At 41.1% G+C, this 21,432-nt stretch overlaps 1 protein-coding gene across 1 annotated transcript in view; it reads right to left on the reverse strand.

Annotated features, from left to right (window-relative positions):
* Positions 1 to 1,324: 1,324 nt before the first annotated feature.
* NUCB1 (nucleobindin 1) overlaps positions 1,325 to 21,432 on the reverse strand; it is a 54,927-nt gene continuing 34,819 nt past the window's right edge. Inside the window, exons 10-13 of the mRNA XM_058180633.1 lie at positions 20,703 to 20,792; positions 19,406 to 19,576; positions 9,381 to 9,492; positions 1,325 to 7,606 (exon numbers count right to left, since the gene is read on the reverse strand). Of these exons, the coding sequence (XP_058036616.1) occupies positions 7,488 to 7,606; positions 9,381 to 9,492; positions 19,406 to 19,576; positions 20,703 to 20,792 (492 nt within the window). The 3' untranslated portion in view covers positions 1,325 to 7,487. The remainder of the gene's footprint in view (positions 7,607 to 9,380; positions 9,493 to 19,405; positions 19,577 to 20,702; positions 20,793 to 21,432) is intronic.

Here is a 21,432-nt window from a genome sequence, read left to right on the forward strand (position 1 = left end):
AAATCCAGATTTCTACCATGCACATATACTGTAGTGGCCAAAATTGTGGAAACCTTTTGGGAAAAGTGTATTTTCTAAAACTAGCTAATAACATCATTTATTTTTTTTTGGAGTAGTACCAGGGGTGGAATGCTCCCGTTTCCGACCAGATCGCATGATCCAGTAGCAATAGAGGCGGATAGTTCGGAGAACCAGTAGCAAAAATCCCTCCACCACCACCACCCACACCTCACTGTTCCTCTTCTCTGTCCCTGAAGCTCTCGGTGGTGATATAGCTGCAAACGGTCTTAAATGACTGCCGCGGCGCTTCAAAGGCACTACAGCTGATCAGCATTGTAGGCGGCTAGTAGACCGGTGCCTCTATTTTTAAAGAAGGTAGACTGGTGCCTCCCAAAAAAAGGCAATTAGTAGACCGGTGCCTCTATTTTTAAAGAAGGTAGATCGGTGCGCTCCCAAGTTTTGTATACTTTATTATTTTTATTATTGGCTGTGACCATTCAGTCACCTGACCACCAAGCCATGCCCACTAATTAAGCCACGCCCACAGAACCAGTAGGGAAAATTTTTAGATTTCACCCCTGAGTAGTACCATAAAATTATATATCAATGGAAAGATAATTTAATCAAGATAATGCAATAACTTTTATGATGGATTTGCTATTAGAATAGTAGTTACAGTATAAAGAAGAAAAGTTAAAAATAGAAAAAAATGATATACAAAAATTATCACCATAGAAAAACCAAGATATACAAAAATTATCAGGTCAGTTAATACTTAGTTGAGTAACCTTTAGCATGAATTACGGCCTTACAGCATCTTTCCATGGAGTGAACCAAATCTTTTAGTTCTGCAGCTGTTATAATGTGAAACCAACATTGAATGATTGCTTCTATTAACTGGGTTTTATTGCTGGATCACTTCTGACTAACAAGTTTCTTTAGTCAGCTCCATAGATTTTCAATTGGGTTAAGGTCTGGGCTATTCCCAGGCTACTCCATCAGTGGAATATGATTCTCTTGAAACTCACATAAAAAGTGGTGTTATTAGCCATCAAACCTCAAAAATACTTTTCTCAAAAGATTTCCACAATTTTGGTCACTAATTCATATGTTGCCTTTGGTTCTTAAAATTTACTTTTCTTATTCAGAGTTTCGCCGTCTCTGTCTAATCCTAATTTATTTTGTCTTTCCCTTCCCCTTAACCTAGTCTATTTTTCCTTCATAGGATGATTTTGTACCTTGATCCTCCTTCATTCTGTTTGATTAAACCCTTTTGTTGATGTCTTTTGTTCAACTTGGTCATTCCATTTAGAATAGAATAGAACAGAACAGAACAGAATTTTTATTGGCCAAGTGTGATTGCACATACAAGGAATTTGTCTTGGTGCATATGCTCTCAGTATACATAAAGGAAAAGATACGTTCATCAAGAATCATAAGGTACAATACTTAATGATAGTCATAGGGTACAAATCAGGAAACAATATCAATATAAATTGTAAGGATACAAGCAACAAAGTTACAATCATAGTCATAAGGAGAAGGAGATGGGTGATGGGAACGATGAGATTAATAGTAGTGCAGATTTAGTAAATAGTTTTGACAGTGTTGAGGGAATTATTTGTTAAGCAGAGTGATGGTGTTCAGGAAAACTCTGTTCCTGTGTCTAGTCATTCTGGTGTGCAGTGCTCTATAGCGTTGTTTTGAGGGTAGGAGTTGAAACAGTTTATGTCCAGGATGTGAGGGTGTCTGTAAATATTTTCACAGCCCTCTTTTTGACTCGTGCAGTATACAGGTCTTCAATGGAAGGCAGTTTGGTAACAATTGTTTTTTCAGATTTGGTGCATATTCATTCATGACTCTTTTTCTTCGTATACCATCATACAACTCATTCCCATGTCCTTCAACTTATTTTTGTTTTTTCTGACATTGCCGGTCTTATTCCATATAATTAAGCAGAAACATATGAAAGCCATGCGTGCTTGTTGACAAACCCTTTGTTCCTTACAACAGATTACATACACCTCATTACCTTTCTGACAGCATTTGGAAATACTTCCGGTTTAAATTTTGTGTTATTATTGTAAGAATTTTTCCACTCCTACAATAAGCAGCACAAAATAGAATTAAGAGGCTTGAATACAAGCATGATTTCATTCAACTTGTTTTCTTCTGAGACCCTCCAAATGTGTTGGACTATTAACTCCCAACAGCAGTGTTTCTCAATCTTGGCCGCTTGAAGATGGGTGGACTTCAACTCCCAGAATTCCCCAGCCTGCGGCTTGGAGTTGAAGTCCACCCATCTTCAAGCAGCCAAGGTTGAAATACACTTCCCATCAATATTAGGGTAAAGATAAAGAGGGTATAGTATGAAATGACAACACTTCAAGAGATTACTATTATGGGGGAAGATTTGTTTAATGTAACTTCTAAGCAACAATGTAAGATTTTTTAAATCTTACCTTTATTATTTTTATAAATAACTCAAAATGTCAAACATACCTAATACTCCTGTTTTCTCTTATTTTCCCCACAACTCTATGAGATGGGTTGAGTGACTGGTCCAAAGTCACCCACCTGGCTTTCATGCCTACGGTAGGACTAGAACTCATCGTCTCCCTAGTTTCCCCTCACTGTGTGAAACCTTATTAAGACAAGGGTTGATGTGATCTGGCATAATATATTCATTCACTTCTCTAGTTAGCCCACTTATTTGATGGGAGAGGTTTTTCTTTCTTGAAGGAATTCTTCATTCAACACCTAATTTATTTTCCTGATTTAAATTTCTTTCACAACACTTCATACCATCACAGAGAACCAACAGGCATCCACATTATGTACATTCTGTTCTCTGGGGCTAATATCACATTTCATTTACTTGCGTTGTGGAAATTATGTATAAACCCAATCCAAGTTGATCCATTCGCAACATAACCACAGTCACTGATTTAAACTCTTGTTAAAGAATCTATGGAATATGGGTTCAAAAGGAGGTTGAGTCTACATTTTCAAGTGGCTCCATTTCTTCCTTACTCTGAATAACTTAAGCCCCGTGAGAAATCATGAGGGAAATAGATGACTTATGTTCTAATTCTTCTCACTGACTCAGAAGTAGTTGTTGAATAGGTTGTGACAACAAAAAGAATAATACACTTCTTAAGTCATTAGTAGGTTCCATGTGGAGGTGTATCATCTCTGGTTTCCAATATACTGTACCTTAGAGGGGCAGGCATATTTGTGTGTACACATGTACATGTCTACATGCATGGACCAGGGTTTGCTCTGTGGAAATCCAGGAAGATAATGAGTCTGATTCAGTGAGTGACCAATGGTAAGGCTTCTACAGTTCAGAACATTTAAGTGAAAATATGGGAAATAATACATCAATTACAGTTTGAAACATAAGCTTCCTGTGGCTCACTACAGCTCTCTTACATTAATAGATGTGGTTGAGCTCCTTTAGCAAGTGTTGTTAACTATGACTGGATTGTTGGAATGACTGTTGTAAGACATATTTCAATTAAGCAAGTGTTTTGCAGACGATGTAACGTAATGTCATAACTAAGTTTGAAATTACATTAGCTGCCCTATGGGCAAGTAGTGTAGAGAAAGGAGGAAGAGACATAGCCACCTCACTGGAGGTTCAGTAAGGTTCTCTCAATGTCTGGGACCATTGTGACCAATGGATCCCTGGGAAGGATTCTGGAAATACCTTCATGCTTATTTAAATAATATATTTATATTACTATTAACAAGGTTGGTCAATCAGCCAGATGTTTAGATTAGATTTGGCAATTTTACTATTAACAAGGTTGGTCAATCAGCCAGATGTTTAGATTAGATTTGGCAATTTTATATAATATATAATATAATATAACAACAGAGTTGGAAAGGACCTTGGAGGTCTTCTAGTCCAACCCCCTGCCGAGGCAGGAAACCCTACACCATTTCAGACAAATGGCTATCCAACATTTTCTTAAAAATTCCAGTGTTGGAGCATTTACAACTTCTGCAGGCAAGTATATATTTTTTTGTTTTTGTTTTTGTTTACATTTATACCCCGCCCTTCTCCGAAGACTCAGGGCGGCTTACAGTGTATAAGGCAATAGTCTCATTCTATTTGTATATATTTACAAAGTCAACTTATTGCCCCCCCAACAATCTGGGTCCTCATTTTACCTACCTTATAAAGGATGGAAGGCTGAGTCAACCTTTTGATATCTTCACTAAGTCCTTGGTCAGGCAGATGTAGTTATGTGATAGTATCAGAGATACAGGCTATCTTCAACTTACCACCACAATTGAGCCCATCTCTGTTGCTAAGTGAGACAGTTCAATTTTACAATCTTTCTTACCATCACTGTTAAGGGAATCACTGCAGTTAGTAACATGGTTGTTAAGTGAATCTGGCTTCCCCCATTGAACTTGCTTGTCAGGTTGCAAAAGTTTATCACATGACGCCAGAACACTGCAACCATCATAAATACATGCTAGTTGCCAAGCATCCAAATTTTGATAATACCATGAGAATGCTGTAATTCTTGTAAATGTGGAAAAAAGATCATGTCCCTTTTTTCAATGCCACTGTAACTTCAAACAGACATTAAACAAATAGCCATAAGTTGAAGACTACCTGTATTGTCACAGGATGTAACCCTTTTCCAAGTAAAGCTGCTTTTTACAATTGGCGATTTTGTCAATGCTGATGGTGTTCAAATGATGCTCCAAATAATTTGGGATTGCACCTAAGGCACTTATCACTATCTTAGCTTTTTTTTTTTTTGCCACAAATCGTTTTATTTCTATTTTCAGGTATTATTATAAACTATAATATTAACTCTAAAAGTTTCACAACCAAAGCTTAAATTATATGAATGTTTTTTTTCAATGTTATTTTTTAAAAAGCCAAGGTCATTTACAGTGGTACCTCGCTCCTCATCAGTAATTCATTCTGGAAGATGGGACAAATACTAAAACTGACAAGTACCAAGAAACCACATGCTGTTTTGGCCAGAAAAAACAGCAAGTCACGAGGCAGCCAATGTTAGCAAGTTCTTCCTTGCATATCAACTACAGGGAGAAAAAAAGTATAAAACAAGATTTCTGCTTTAAAATGAATACCAAATTCAACAAGTTTTGAAGCAGTTGTGCGCCAAGGTATGACTGTATTTAAAATTTGCAATGGTTTATACCACTTAAAAGCCCAGTTGAATAACTAGAATCAGTAAAATAAGTTCCAGGATCAGAGGTGAATTTCCTCCTACTAATCTTGAAGACATTCCACAGGTTCAAAGTTCAATCAACATAGCAAAGCAGGTAGGGTTTTTAATTTCTCTCTCGTACATTGCCTAATTATTTCTCCTGGATCATTTCTGTACTTTCCATGTGTCAAAAGCTAGGCCTTGCATATCTGGGCTGCACAAATCAGGACAACAGCTAGATGTCAGCAAAAAGCTCCTTTTTCTTTACATCTTTCCTACCACCACCTAGTGGCTGTTTAAACTTGTGCAATCAGAGATGGGAAACTCTAGGGTAGGGACCGTACTTAAAGCAAGCATGTACAAGCTTTTTAGGGCATTAGAATGATGTAGGTGTCCTGGGAATGCTGCACTCCCTGTACAACTCGGGAAAGGAGTTCATTGCTCTCGGTTACTCCCACGAAATTCATCTTCCTTCCTTTGGGAGGAGCTGCCTGTGAAAAGGACAGCCAAGAACTTATTCATATAGTACAGTATCACAGGCTCCTGTGATTCACAGCTGATTCAAACTCCATCCAATATCAGGATGAGATTGTTGGGCAGCTATTGGCCCTTTTTTTCCAGAGCTTGTAGGTCAGGGCTGTCAAACTCACGGACTGCGGGACAGATGCATCACGTGTTGGCCACACCCATACCCAGTTTAGCAAAGGGGGAAAAAGTCCCGATATGTCACATGACACTGCCGTGATGATGCAAGTTTGACAACCTTGCTGTAGGTGATTATGGAGTACTGCACCTCCTCTAGGGATCTTAGCAAGTAGCAAAACATGGTCTAGTTTGTAGGGAAGCAAAGCCAATTACCCCTGGCTAGTATTTCAAAAAGAAAGCCCCAGGGAATATGAGCTAGAACAGTGTATCTTGACCATGGCGACTTGAAGGTGTGTGGATTTTAATTTCCAGTACTCACCCAAATAAGTAACTTTCAAACAACACCTATACTTACATATAAGTCCTCACACTTACAATCACTGCAGTGTCCCTGCGGCAATATCATCAAAAGTTGGATACTTGGCAATTGGCATGTATTTACAATAGTGGCAGCGTCCCAAGGTCCGGTGATCGCCATTTACGATCTTCCCGGAGGCCTCCAACAAAAAAAGTCAATGGGGGGAAAGCCAGATTCATTTAATGATCATGGTGATTCGCTTACAAACTCAGCAAAAATGTGCAACTCACTTGACTGCACTATTCCAGACCCAACTGTAGTTGTAAGTCAAAGATGGGCAAAGTATTACAGAAGCCAAGATAGGAAGAAATGTGCTCTTTTTAATTATTTTTGTCTTCCAAACTAAAGGAAGTTGTGGCAAAAATAAAATGTCAGTGACCATTCACTCAAAATGCTCTTTTTCATACGATGGAGTAATTTTACATACTTGGTAAGACATACTGCCAAGTAAGGAGCACAGTGGCTCAAGTAGTTGGAACGCTGGGCAGGAGGTTAGCAAGCCCGTGTTTGAGACCCAAGAGTTGCCATGGTGTGGGGTTGAGCTCTTGTCCTGCCAGGGACAGGAAAGGAACCCCCAAGGAGTCCCCAGGGCAACGGTGATGTCACTGGCTAATTCTTTCATCTGGGAAGTGCCTCAGTGCTTCTGACACAACTGCAAAAAATTTCTGCCAAGTATACAGATGCTGAAACCATGTCATATGCAAAGGGAAGATGGTGCAGTGAGTGAAAAAATGCAGAAAAGACTTCAAGGGGTTCAATTTATTAAATAAATGGGAACCAAACTGTTTTAAAACAAAACCCAGCAGCTCTCAACATTGAACTTCTGGGAACTTCTGGAACAAATTGTGGATAAAGAGGAAAGAGGACAAAGCACAATACTCTATTTATGAGGCATTATACTCATTCCCTTATCTTCCCTTTTATTTACCCATAAACATTTCTTAAATTTTAAGATAAAATTACCCAAGAATGTCAGGCTGTCTAACCGTTACTTCCTTCTCTTTTGCCTGCTTTTGAATGGAAAAGCCATTCCTATTTCCTCCCTTGATTATTTCCCTTTGCTAAGGTATCCCCAAGAGAGTTGTCTGTTTGGTAAAAACGTTTGCTTGCTTGGAATAAATGGAGGATTGGGTGCAAAGGACAATTAGTAAGCATTCTCCTCTTGTAAACTTTGCCTTGCACAATCCCTCCTCCACAGTCCTAGGGTGAAGTTTGATTTAAATGCCCTGACAATGAAAAAAGAAGAATATACAGGACCCCCTCTGTGCACACATAGCTGTGTTCTATTGGACAGCAACCTCTGGGTGTGCTTGGTTCTGAAGAGCTTCTGTTTGGTCTTTCTGAGAAGCATGCTCTGGTACTCCGGCAGCTCCTGGCTGGGACTCAGGAGGAGAAGCATGATCTGGAGAAAAGAGACCTGTGTTACACCCATTGCTGCAATTCACCTGAAGAACCTTGTTCCTCCAAATACCTACCCACCCACAAGTTTGGGAGTAAAACCAACTCCTGAGAGACACCTTCTCTAGAAGTTTCTTCACAGAAGCTAGACTTATGAAGATGGTCTGGTGTTTGTACTCTGAACTTAGCAAAGGTCAGGAAACAGATAGGTTTTCAGGTATTGATTACTATAATATTCAACAGCCCCAACAGTAATTGCCAGTAATGCAGGAAGCTGTAACCCAGCAATAACTGTAGCACCACAGATTCCCCATTTGAGTTCTTATCCTTTCTATGAATTTATAAATTTGGTTTACGGGAGCCTGCACTGCCACCCTGTGGGGTGATGTGCAACCAGCCATCCCATAGTCACTGGGTATTAGCTAACTTCTTCATCTTAACCAACACGAACTTTCAGGATTTTTGGAAGAGTAAAAAATAGAGGTGCACCTTTACTGAACATCTTACCAGACAAAGGGATATAATTAAAGCATAATAGTAGTTTAAATGGCAGCAGCACATGGCAAAAACTCTTTTGAACATACAACACCAGCTACCAAACTTTTAATTACCTCTTCTTTAGAAAATGAGGGAGGGGAACTTATTGCTGCAAAAATTAAGCTTCCAGCTCTTCTTTGTGCCAGAGGACCTGCTTAGTTGAAGCTAAAACAGTTCACACCTAACTTTTCCCAGAAAAGAAGTGTAAGGATGCCTTTTCAATAATGTTTGGCAGAAAGGCTGATTGATGGCAAAGCATTATTTTTATGAGCTATCAACTGATGAGAGAACCAGCAGTGGATGAGAAGCTATATTAGAATTCTCTGATTCTCACATTCAGTTAAAAAAATTGACATCCTAGCTTTTACTAAACCAGGATCTTTCCAGACATTTTGGCCATTCCAAATTGCAGGACAAACAATCTTATCCAGGTCAAGGTCCTAAATACCTTAGCACATTGAGGGCAGACCCAGCTAAATTAAGCTAGAATAAGTAAGATCTGCAGTAAGACAGAAAATGGGATGGGATAGAATGTCACTTTTCAGATACTCTTATTCTGTTTTCCCTTTGCCCTGATTTTCTACATTTTTTCTTGGCCAACAGTGAAAGTTCAACAGTTCTTCGATCCCCAAGGTTTACACAGGCATCCTAACAATCTCTGAATAAAGCCTGGTGTTAACCTCCATATGCATAAGGAAGGTGCAACTTTGGGGCTAAATAAGAACATAGAGCATTATTATTTGTATTATGTGGTCTTGAGGCATTGCCAAATAGGTTAGCAGTAAACAACAGCCCAATCAAGGAACTGGGACTAATCCTACCAACATTGACAGGTGAAGCTACTAGTATATAAAATGTGAGCCAACCCATTCCCTATTAGCACTGAGAATGTTACCTAGTTTGGAAATGAAACATCTGCAAGAAAATAACCAAGCTTAGGGAATAACAAGGACCTATTGCCTCATCAACTGTTTTATTCTATGCCTATACTGAGTTGAGTTACAAATACATAAATACAATTAACATGAGTATTAGCAATCAAACTCCTCCAAAGTTTATCTAACTCCATAAGGTAAAGATGGGAGTTCTTGCTCCAAAAAACTCCATTTTTACCTTACAATGAAACAGCCATGTTCTCATAACCCTTTTAAAGATGCTCAGAATTCTGGTCTTTCAATCCTCTCTCAAATGGGCCTAAATTGCCCTCTCTTCCCCAAAAATCGTAGCTTTCCGGCTCTTACCTGCTGGGGCCGCATGAGGCGGCTGTGCCTGGAACTTCAATTCTCCCCCAGGACCAACCTGGGATGCTTGATCAAGTTGTTGAGATTTTCTCTGTTCCATTTGAAGCACAACCTAGAAGGGATGGGAATGTGGAAAGAATGCCATAAGATACAAAGCAATCCTTTGGCTTTTTAGCAAACTAAACATTTGGGCTCTGCCTATTGAAGTTTCTCTGGCATACATAAAAGAAGTGCTAGAAGGTTACCTGCAACTCAGGGGTTGACCATCTCTATTCTGAATGCTGGTCCCATATTGCAGCAAACAAAGGCCCCACTGGAGACCTGGCATGTTATAATGAGACACTTTTGGGGGAAATTCCCATGATTCAATTTATGAATGGAAAACACATGATCTGTTTGGGCTGCGTTTGTTTGATCAGTGCTAAGGATAGAATATAGGGGTCTGTCTACTTAAGAGGGGGTTCAAACAACCTTTATAGTATATAGAAGTATAATAAATGCTGACCTGTAATAATATCAAATGCCAATCATTTCATGTTTGATAATATAGATTTAATTTTCTGCTTTTAGTGTAATTTCAGTTAGTAAAGCAGAGATTAGCGTTTTTTTGTGGTTAGTTGCTTCCTAGTTTCCATCTAAAAATGCAAGTGCTGCTTTAAGATAACTTTTGAGCCAATATTTGCCAATGCTTAAGTAAGCTTTAACTAGGGTTTTGTTCAGGGACTTTCACAATTTGAAGGTTTTGGTTCAAGTATTTGTTTTAATTTGAAATTCACAGCTAAGAAACAACTCTCTATAAAAAGATCCTAAGGAAATCTGTAGAGGTTAAATGTCATGCTATCAGGTTGTGTGCAGCAAACTGCCGCTCCTCAGATGTCTATGTGCCTCACATGCCTGCATTATCTCATTCTGGCTCTGGTCTGCATTATCTCACCTTGCCTTCACCATCAGGATGTTGCGGAATACTGCCCTGGTTGGTATCTTAAGGGGGGCGAGAAGAATCTACCAATAAAAATGCTGTTGCTAGTTTGCCTTTTTCTGCTTGTAAAAACTGTATAAAAGGAATAAACACTGCGAAAGCAGAGAGACATCTTTGCACCTTGCAAATGATTGGACCCTGATTTCTACATCTGGTGCCCAAACAGGGACCTCCCCCCCCCTCTCACGGGCAGCAACAACCATCATACTTATCACTGTCTGGAATAGACCCCTGGTGCACCTTTTATCCTCCGGGATCCCTCAGTGGTAAATATGGGTTGCAATCTATCTCAACACCAACATACACATGTGCAGGAACTCTGATTCCTGTTGCATAAGTCTGGCGTGATGGCACCTGACACTGACGTAAGGAAGCTGGTGGTAGAGGTAGAGAAACGTCCCTGGTATCTGGAACGGGGGACACTCCATTTACAAGATTGGACAAAGATAGGACATACTTCACATCTTGAACCCTGGGCTCCAGTACAAATACTCCATCAATGGTATCAATGTCGTAAAGCAATAAATTTTTTTGGCTCCGATGCTTCGGCAGGGCCACAATTAACTACAAGTCCTCCGCTGATTATGATCAGTTAAAATTGTCACCCCGAAACCATCTGCAATTGAACCATCAGCTCCTCCTGAAGGGGCTAGTTCTGTTGCATCTCCACGGCCGTTGTACACCCCCATTAGGCAGGTTTTAGAGGAAGAGTTAGAAAAAAAGGGGGGGGAGGATATAGAAGAAATTGCTGATATGCTTTGTCCAGTACACGTTACGGGACAAGTAGATCAGAATGGGGCTCAAATAGTGGAATATCGCCTTTGTCGTATGCAATTTTAACAGAACTTAGAAAAGGATTGAGAGATATGGGATTGGTAAGTACCTATATGCAAGGAATATTGGAAGCTACTATGAGAACTCATATCCTAATACCTGAAGATTGGAAAACTACCTTTCACATGTTGCTTACTCCAGAGCAATATGTAGTTTGGAATAGTGAATTTAAACACCAATGTGTCATGTGTGCCCTCCACTCGGGGGTGGTGGTGGTATGGTATTCATTCCTGATCAGTTGTATGGATCTGGCCCTTTTGCCCCAGTCGATGCTCAGATTATTCTATCAGCTGCCACTTTACAAGTTTCTTCTGAATATGATTATCGAGCCTTCAGAAAAGTGCCTGTTTCTGGCAAGCCTCAACAAGCCTTCTCTAATATCTGGCAGAAGGCTACTGAGCTGAATCCTGATTTTATTAACAGATTGCAGGATGCCTTATGGTGACAGATAGACAATCCCGAAGCTCAACGTGAGCTGCTGATGAGGCTGGCAAAGGACAATGCCACTTCTGAGTGCCGAAGGGCAATTGTTGGTCTGGGAAACAATCCTGATTTGGCAGATATGATTAAGGTGTGTCAAGATATAGGAACATCCTCTTACCAAACCAATTTGTTAGTGGCTGCTTTATCACAAGGTAGCAAGCCTCAAGGAAAGTGTTACAATTGTGGAAAACCTGGTCATTTTAAAAGAGAATGTTGAAATCCATGTGTGTATGTGTATGTCTGCAACATCTTGCCCCCCCACTTTCCATCAGGGATCAAAACTAAAATGCTCAAAGTGTCAGAAGGGTTATCACTGGGTGAGTAAGTGTCGGGACACAGTCGACCAGGCTGGTCTCTGGCCCCAGTCAACCAGAGACAACAAACCAACAATAGAAAATACTCCTGCAGCTAAAAAAGGAAGTGCTGGTATTGATTTGATACTGCAGGAGAAAGTGAATTTTAAATTTCCTGGGGAGGTTCAAATAATTCCATCCCAATTATCAGGCCCCTTACCAAAAAAAGTATGTAGGGCTTGTCCTTCCGCAGTCAAGCATAGGTTAAAAAAAGGTATTTTGGTCATTCCTAGAGTGATAGATTCGGATTACACCAGGATTATTTACATTCAATTGTAGACCAATTTGCCCCAAATTTTGCCCATTTATACTAGCCCTGCTCAACTCCTGCATTTATCTTATTTTGTCCCGGCAGGGGGAGAGCCAAAGGAGAGAGGGGAAGGGGAAGGAGGCTTCGGTTCTACTAACCCGGCCACTTCCATCATAGCTGCCATCACTACCCCGTTCACATTCAAACGGCCCCATCAGATCAGTTTTGCAGGGTAAGCCCTTTGAGGGGATTTTGGAAACTGGAGCGGATGTTTCAGTGATCTCTGCCAAGCAGTGGCCTGCTGCCTGGCCAACTGAGCCCTGCCCAAGTGCGTGGTGGGGTCGTCAAAGTGCATGTCAAAATGTGCAGTTTCTTTCAGCTCATTTGCCTAATTCAGATTTGGTCATTCAGGTCCACCCCTTTATATTAGATATTCATGTCAGCCTTTGGGGGCACGACCTGCTTAGTAAATTGGGGGCCACCCTCATTTTGTAGGACTGAGACTACTGGCCTCCCGTTGACTTGGCTGGTTAAAGAGCCGGTGTGGATTGATCAATGGCCCGTGTCACATGAAAAATTGACGGCACTCCACCAGTTAGTAAAAGATCAGCTGCTTGCTGTTCATGTTGGGCCATCCACTAGTCCACGGAATAGCCCTATATTTGTAATAAAAAAGAAAAGTGGCAAGTGGTGTTTTTTGCATGACCTTCAAGCCGTGAATGCCTGTATTTAACCTATGGGCCCCTTGTAGTGCAGGATGCCCAATCCTAATTTGATTCTCCAAGATCATGAGGTGATGGTAATTGACTTAAAGGATTGTTTCTTTTCCATTCCTCTATGTCCTTCTGATCAGGAAAAGTTTGCATTTATGGTGCCTGCGGTGAACCATTCAGAATTTAATAAATGTTATCGCTGGACGGTTTTACCACGGAGAATGTTGAATAGTCCCATATTATGTCAATTTTATGTTGCTGAGGCATTAACCCCTTTTCGCAAACATCCTCCTTTAGCTTTGGTATATCATTATATGGATGATATATTGGAGCCCCAAAAATACAATATAACTGGCTTTCCGAAATACAAAATGATGTATGTGTCTATGGATTGCAAATTGCCCCGGAAAAAATACAGCTGCACTCTCCTTATCTTTATTTAGGATATAAAATGTTGCAATCATATTCTGCTCCAGCTTTTCCTAGCTTGTTTACCCAAAGTCATTTCTTTGGTTAATTTGCAACAATTGCTGGGCACCATTAATTGGGTCTGCCCATATTTTTCCTTACGTACACATTTACTTAGTCCATTATTTGATTTATTGACTAAAGGGAAACAGCCTGGAGACCTCATTATAATTCCGCCTGCAGCACTCACTGCAGTTGAGCAATTTAATGACATCTTGAGTACTCAGTTTGTAGATTGTATTCCTCATAGAGATTGTCAGTTAGCTCTTTTGATATTCCCTACTAGCAAGCTTCCTACAGGAGTATTGGCTGTTTTAAAAGCGCAAAAAGTATATTGTATTGAATGGCTTTATTTACCCCATACACCATCCCAAAATGTTTTGCCATTTATCCAAGCCATTGCTGAAATTATAATCTTGGGGTGCACTCCAGCTTGTCGTAGAAATGGGACCGATTTAATATTGTTCTTCCTATCCCGAAATCCGATTTTCACTTTTATTTTCAAAATAACCTATCTCTTCAGTGTGCTTTAACTGACTATGTGGGTTGTATTGCATATCATTTGCCTAAAGATCCTTGGCTTACTTGTTTAATGACTTCCTCCTTTCCTGTCCACCCACTGCTTTCTTCCTCTCCGTTGTCGCAAGCTCTTACTGTTTTTTCCAAAGAAGGACGAACGGGAGGAGCAATTGCTTACAAGGATCCTCATGATGATACCTGGAAAGTGTCCTACACTGCAGTGCAATCCTCGCCACAACGCTCAGAATTGTCTGCTGTTATCTTAGCTTTCCACACTTTTTCCCAACAGTCTTTTAATTTGATCTCTGACTCTCAGTATGTGTGTCAACTTATTTTTAATCTTCCAGGTGCTTATATCATGCCCAGGATTGACCCCAATCTTATGGCCCTATTTCTCATTTTACAGCAACTGCTACAAGACTGGAAACATTTGTACTTTGTCTCTCACATACGCAGTCACTCATCCCTTCCTGGTCCTCTTTCTGAAGGCAATAGTCACACTGATGCTGCTGTTCATGTTCACTTTGTTCACAGATCTGTTTTTCAGTCATTCTTTTTTCAATTAGAATGCCAGGGGGCTGGCACAAGCTTGCCATATTCCACTCGATCAAGTCAAGCAAATTGTTTCCTCCTGTCCCCAATGTTCTGAGGCATCTCCCTCAGGAGACACGGGGGGTTAATCCCTGTGGTTTCACCTCTAATCAACTATGGCAAATGGATGTTACCCATGTTCCCTCTTTGGCTCCCTGAAAATATATTCATTTATCTATTGATACCTATTCTGGAATGATTTGGGCTACGCCTCAACGAGGGGAAACATCTAATCATGTTATTTCTCATCTTTTTTCAGCCATTACAGCTTTGGGCAAGTTCTCTTCTTTAAAAACAGATTTGCCTATTCTTCGCAAGCTATTTTGCAATTTTGTACAACCTGGAATATTGTTCTTACTCATGGTCTCTCCTATAATTCAATGGGTCAAGCCATTGTGGAGCATGCTAATCAGTCCTTTAAGGACTGCCTTCACAAACAAACAAACAAAAACAAAAAAAACCCAAACGGAGGGCTCTCGGGTATCCAATTTGTCACGGGTAAGACAACAAGTTAAAAAAAATATTTATTACCTAAACCAATTGAATTTTTCAATTCACAATTCGACCGCTTATCAGAAACACTTTCAACAGAAAACAAGCTTGCCTCCCCCTCTAGTATATTATGGGGTATTGCCAGACAAAACATGGCTGGTGCCTGTCCCTCTGAGTACTTCGGGACGAAGATATGCTGCTGTGCTTATTCTAGCGCGTTGTGTTTGCCTAGCCAAGGATGTCGTGGCATCAGCTCCCAAATTCAGTCCCAGAGATGGCAAAGGTGATTCTATAGATGGCGCAGCGATCAATCCCAGTCCATGTCAGTCATCCAGTCACATGGTAAGACGTAAAAAATGTAATCATACAAGGTCACGCAGTAATCCAGATTCTGTAGAAGAAACCCCTGAGAATTTGTGTGCTGCCATTTTTGTGATTTTAACTGCAAATTCCTTAGCCATAATTTGTTTGCGTTTGATTGTTAATAATTGTACTTTGGCAACAGCAGCTGTCATTCCACCCAAACATTTGCTCAAACAATGAATGAAACAAAACCTATAGGTACAGCTAACAAACATCCCAAAAACTGGTGTCTTTTGTTTGTCTGAAGCCTGATATGGAAAATTTGCTTTCTACATGCCTAATTCCTGTCTCTACCCCTGCTGCGGTAATTCAAAACTTTACTGGCTTGAGTGGGTTTTAATTAAACGGGAACTTTAACTATAAGACTATAGCTAGTAGGGAGGTAGTTGCATATTAGCCACCTCCTAACGCAATCGCTTTGCATACTTCAGTGGTAGCTGTCCCTGAAAATGTAACATGTGTAAAAGTAGTTAACTGTACTTCTTCAAGCAAAGAACCTCACTGTCTTCACATTAGTTCACCCGTCTTAAACTGTACAGCTTTTGAAGAGACCTCCTTTAATTATGCCCATATTTGGCTACCACAAGTGTGGTTTTTTACATGTGGCCAAACTTTTAATTATATTTCTGATTTCTGCTAATACCAGCAAAGCGCAGCGTTGCCTTAGCCCAGGGGTTTGCAAACTTGGCTCTTTTAAGACTTGTGGACTTCAACTCCCAGAGTTCCTCAGCCAGCAAAGCTGGCTGAGGAACTCTAGGAGTTAAAGTCCAGAAGTCTTAAAAGAGCCAAGTTTGCAGACCCCTGCCTTAGCCAGTTGATTCCTGTTTTGCTTTCCAAACAACAACTTCGTTCAAGCCGTCTTCGGCGTGGGGTCACGCTAGATAACACTTTTGATTCTGAAACAGCCTTACTTAATAAAACAGAATACATAGCATTGGCTGTGTCTATATAGGAACGCGGTGGCTCAGGGGCTAGGACGTTGAGCTTGTCTATCGAAAGGTCGGCAGCTCGGCGATTTGAATCCCTAGTGCTGCCGTGTAATGGGGTGAGCTCCCATTACTTGTCCCAGCTTCTGCCAACCTAGCAGTTTTGAAAGCACGTAAAAATGCAAGTAGAAAAAATAGGGACCACCTTTGGTGGGAAGGTAACAGTGTTCCGTGCGCCTTTGGCGTTGAGTCATGCCCACCACATGACCACGGAGACGTCTTTGGACAGCACTGGCTCTTTGGCTTTAAAACGGAGATGAGCAGCCCTAGAGTCGGCAACGACTAGCACTTATGTGCGAGGGGAACCTTTACCTTTTTTTATAGTGGGTGTGCCGGCACTTGCTGCTCGAGCTCACCTTAACCTTAATGCTGTTGCATGTAATTTAGCAAAAACAATTAATGCTACTTCTTCAGCTATCTCAGCAATCAACCATGAGCTGCAAGCCTTGAGAAAGGCTATTCTTCAAAATCACGCTGCTGTTGATTATCTGCTACTGCGCCAGCATCTGGGTTGTGAAAGTTTTGAGGGACTCTGTTGTTTCAACATTTTGGATGAGTCACAGAACATTCAGCATCAGCTTAACATTTTACACAATTTGGCCTCTGATTTAAACATTGACACTTTTAGATCTTGGTGGGAAAGCCTTTGGTCTTGGCTACCTAAAGGCTTATTGGGAAATATCCTACGTTATTCAATCATCATTTGTGCTATTTTGATTGGTGGATGCTGTTTTGTTCAGTGTCTTCCCTCTTTTTGTAACGTATGTATCACTACATTTTGCCTCAAACCTCCTCCAATGCTGCCTCAGGGTCAGGTTTATGTCTTGTATAAGCAACTGCAGGGATATTCCTCTCCTGATTACGACCCTTTTACTAAACCCCCATATGATGATGCCTTGACAAACAAAACAAAACAGAGTGAGATGTAGAGGTTAAAGGTCGTGGGGTATCAGGTTGTGTGCAGTACACTGCTGCACTTCAGATGTCTATGTGCCCACATGCCTGCATTATCTCATTCTTGCTCTGGTCTGCATTATCTCACCTTGCCTTCACCATCAGGATGTTGCCAAACACAGTCCTTGGTGTGTATTTTAAGGGGGGCGAGAAGAATCTACCAATAAAAATGCTGTTGCTAGTTTGCCTTTTTTCTGCTTGTAAAAACTGTATAAAAGGAATAAACACTGCGAAAGCAGAGAGACATCTTTGCACCTTGCAAATGACTGGACCCTGATTTCTACAGAAATCTATAGTCACCCATGTTACTGAACTATAGCTCCCATCATTCCTTACTAATAAGCATACTACAGAGCAGAGCTGTCAAACTCCCAGCCTGTGGGCTGGATGTGTCACATGCTGGCCACATCTATTCCCAATTTAGCAAAGGGGATAAAAGCCCTGATGTGTCCCATGACACTGCCATGACGATGTGAGTTTGACATCCCTGCTATAGAAGTGTTTCTCAATCTTGCCTACTTTAAGTTGGCTAGGTGGCTCAGTGGCTAAGATGCTGAGCTTGTCGATCAGAAAGGTCGGCAGTTTGGTGGTTCGAATCCCTACTATAGGTCTCCTGCGTGAGCAGGGGGTTGCACTAGATCAGAGGTCATCAACCGGTGGTCCGTGAGAAAATTTTGGTGGTCCGCAGAGAAATCTTTGCATTTCTCTCAAGGAGCCCAGCCAAGGTTTCCTGCACTGCTCGCGCTTCAGTACTTTGATTCCCAGAGACAGGATGGGGTCCTTCAGTTAGCTTGGCCGTCTGTTAGCAGAGAGAAGCAGCTGGAGTCATCCCTGGCTTTGCAGACGCTAGATCAGCCCCCTGCAAACTTCTCTCAAGGAGCTCTCGCTGAAGCGGCACGGGAAATTTTGGCTGGGCTCCTTGAGAGATGAGAGATTGCAGGGGGCCAATCTAGCGTCAGCAATGGACAGCAAAGCCAGGGTTGACTCTGGCTGCGTCTCCCTGCTGTAGTCCTTCCTGGACACGGTTTACCATTCCGAGCCCCAAGCACTCCAAGCCCCAAGCACTCCAAGCCCCAAGTGCCCCCACATCAGTCCCCCGTAGCAGCTCCCCTCCAGCCAGCAGGTCGAGCCCAGCGCCGGCTCTTGTATGCCAAGCTAAGCCCTTTTGTCTACTTCAAGCCATCTCCCATCAGGGGGACCCCACAAAGCCTTCACCATCCCTTCCATTCTTCTGCCCCCAGCCAGCCTTTTGGATGAGGTGGAAATACTGGATCTTCAGCAGTTCCAGGAGGAGGAGGAGGAGGAAACCTGGTAGTAGAGTATCTTTATCTGATTTTTCCACACAAAGGCTTGTCTCCCACTTGGCTCTTTCCCCTTCTTTCCCTGTGGCTTTTTTTTTTTTTGGGGGGGGGGGGGACCCTCCCTCTTTTTGTACCCAGCTGGCACTTTTCAAAGTTCACTTTTCCAGCGTTAGCAGCTCAAATCCCCTTCGATTGTGATTTTTAAAAAATATTATTTACATTGGATTGGTGGATAAATCCCAGGTACGAATATGCCTATGCATTTAATATGGGAATGAGTATAAATTCTTAAAAGAAACTTAGCATGAAGCAGGGGAGTTGAGATTTGTTAGCTTTGCTTTCTTTGCTGCATTGCCTTATTTTGTGCAAAAAATAATAATGGTGCACCGGTTAAAGGCAGCTGAGCCCCCCCCCCAATGGTTCGCAGGATTTAAAATTATGAACTTGGTGGTCCCTGAGGTCCAAAAAGTTGGGGACCCCTGGACTAGATGACCTCCAAGGTCCCTTCCAACTCTGTTACTGTATTAAGATATGTATTCTTCAAATCCACACACCTTAAAGTTGCCATGGTTGAGAAACACTGTTGTATAGTTCAACAATATCTGGAAACCATAGGATCCCATATTGGTATATAAATGTCAGAATTACATGGGACTTCTGTTTCCCCTTATCAAAAGGAAGCAGAGTGTTTCAACTTCCATGCTACAACGTGTATCCTTGCAATTAAAATATTCTCTACCTGTTGATACTCCTTCTTCTGAGCATCAAGTTCCACCTGCCGCTGCTGGAGCTCTTTGTGTTCCTGGTGAAGTTGCTCTGCTCGTCGGCTTAACTCCTCCTCCTGAGCCTTAAGCTCTGCCTCAAATCGCTGGAGCTCTGCCTCTGAGTAGATCTGAGTTTCTTCTACTGTCTAGATAGGGGGAGAAATGAGAGAGAGAGAGACCACTGCCTTAAGAAATCTGTGAACCACCTGGAGTCACATAACATGATGTTATGTCACTTTTTAATTCAGCTGAGCAGTACAATCAAGCATGTCTAGAATGAATTTGCTCTTACCCCCATTCATTTTTAGATATTCGTTCCCCTGGAAATATTTCTTTGGGGTTATCAGGCCTGATAAAAGAAGTGATTTCTCTGCCATAAGCTTATAAGGAGAGTATTCCTGGATTATCCATCTAGCCCAGCACCCCTATAGAAGCCAAATGGCCAATCAACACTGGGAAGTTTAAACTGTGTTAGGGGATATGCAAATGACTTTGGGATGCAGGAAGGAGCTTCAGCCTAGACAATAGTCAGATAAAAAGATATCTCAGCCCACTGAAGGACTGGAAGGCATCTCAGAAGGGACTCTCTTTAGATCTTTGGAAAGTGAAGGCAAGGGAGGCGTACTCTCACACTTGCAAAACTCTGTTACTGTAACCTTATAATAATAGTAGTGTTAGGACTTATGGTTTGGGTTTCTTATCTAGAGTACCTTGAAGTCCTACATAAAGCAGGATCCAGCCAAGACAGCATGTTTCCGCCCATCTTCTTTATTAATCAATATTCAGAGGCCTCTGGCCTTTGTTGCTACAACCAGAGCTATTAAGACTAGCAACCACCAAACGCTGCCTCCTGAATTAGTATGTTTGATGCCTTTTAAATTTTTGGATGTAGAAAAATGTTTCAGAACCTCAGCAGCTTTAAGAAGGCTAGACCTCAACCCCTAGAATTCCCCAACCAGATTAGAGAATTTAAACCACAGAAGTGAATCAGAGATTAGCTTCTCTAACACGTTTTCAGAGGAGAATCTCTGGTTGAAGAGGGAGAAAGTTTATCATAACCTATCCCAACCTAGAGTTCTTTCAGCATGCTGGCATTCAACTGACTTCTCTAAGGCTATACTAATCAGAGAATATGGGAATCGAAGTCCAAAAGACTGGTATGTGTAATTGCGGGGAAAAAATCTTAACCACTTGCTGCTAGCAAAATGTTTTCTCAATGCTTCAGACCAACATTTGAAATCCCACTTCAATTGATGATGATGTTTCACACACCTCCCATCCATCAGCTTCATTGAATTCCTTCCTCTGAGTGGATTTAACAAACTCATCCAGGGTCACCAGCCGATCCTTATTAAGATCCACCTTCAGGAGAACAAGTGGAGAAAAGAAAATGTAATTACTTCCTTCCTTCTGTATTTTCCCTACCAAGGCTAGTAGATTTTGAGAAGTCTCATTACATTTCCCTACTTGCTTTGAGTTATAATTCAGCTGCAGGGGACATTCCCTTTCTCAAAGCCCAGAGCAGGTGTACTTTACTAACTACAACCAAGGGCTGTGGCAGTATTTAGAATGTATGTTTTCTTTTTATACAAAGAATAGTAACCAGAAGTAAACACAGAGTTATGTTACACTCAGAATTATATCCAAACAAATCCAACATTGAAAGTATAATAAGAGTCATGCTGGATTGAGCAAAGCCCTACCTATTATCCTATTTTCACAGTAGTTGAACATGTAGGTATGAGGTAGCTAAGTATATGTCATGACAAGATATAATTAGCTTTCACTTACATTGTAGGAGTCAAAGAGATTCCACTTTGGAAACCAGGGTTTATATTTTAGCTCACTGTACAAAACCAGACATATTGATCTATCAGTTAATAGGATCTGTGAACAGTTTTTCTGAAGCAGAATGTGAATTAAACTGGAGATTGTCCCAAAGGTGCTTTTTCAGGAGGCAACGTCTTGTTTTTTCTTTGAAGACGTTTCATTCCTCATCCAA

This window comes from Ahaetulla prasina, chromosome 4, assembly GCF_028640845.1.
Source record: "Ahaetulla prasina isolate Xishuangbanna chromosome 4, ASM2864084v1, whole genome shotgun sequence".
NCBI lineage: Eukaryota > Metazoa > Chordata > Lepidosauria > Squamata > Colubridae > Ahaetulla > Ahaetulla prasina.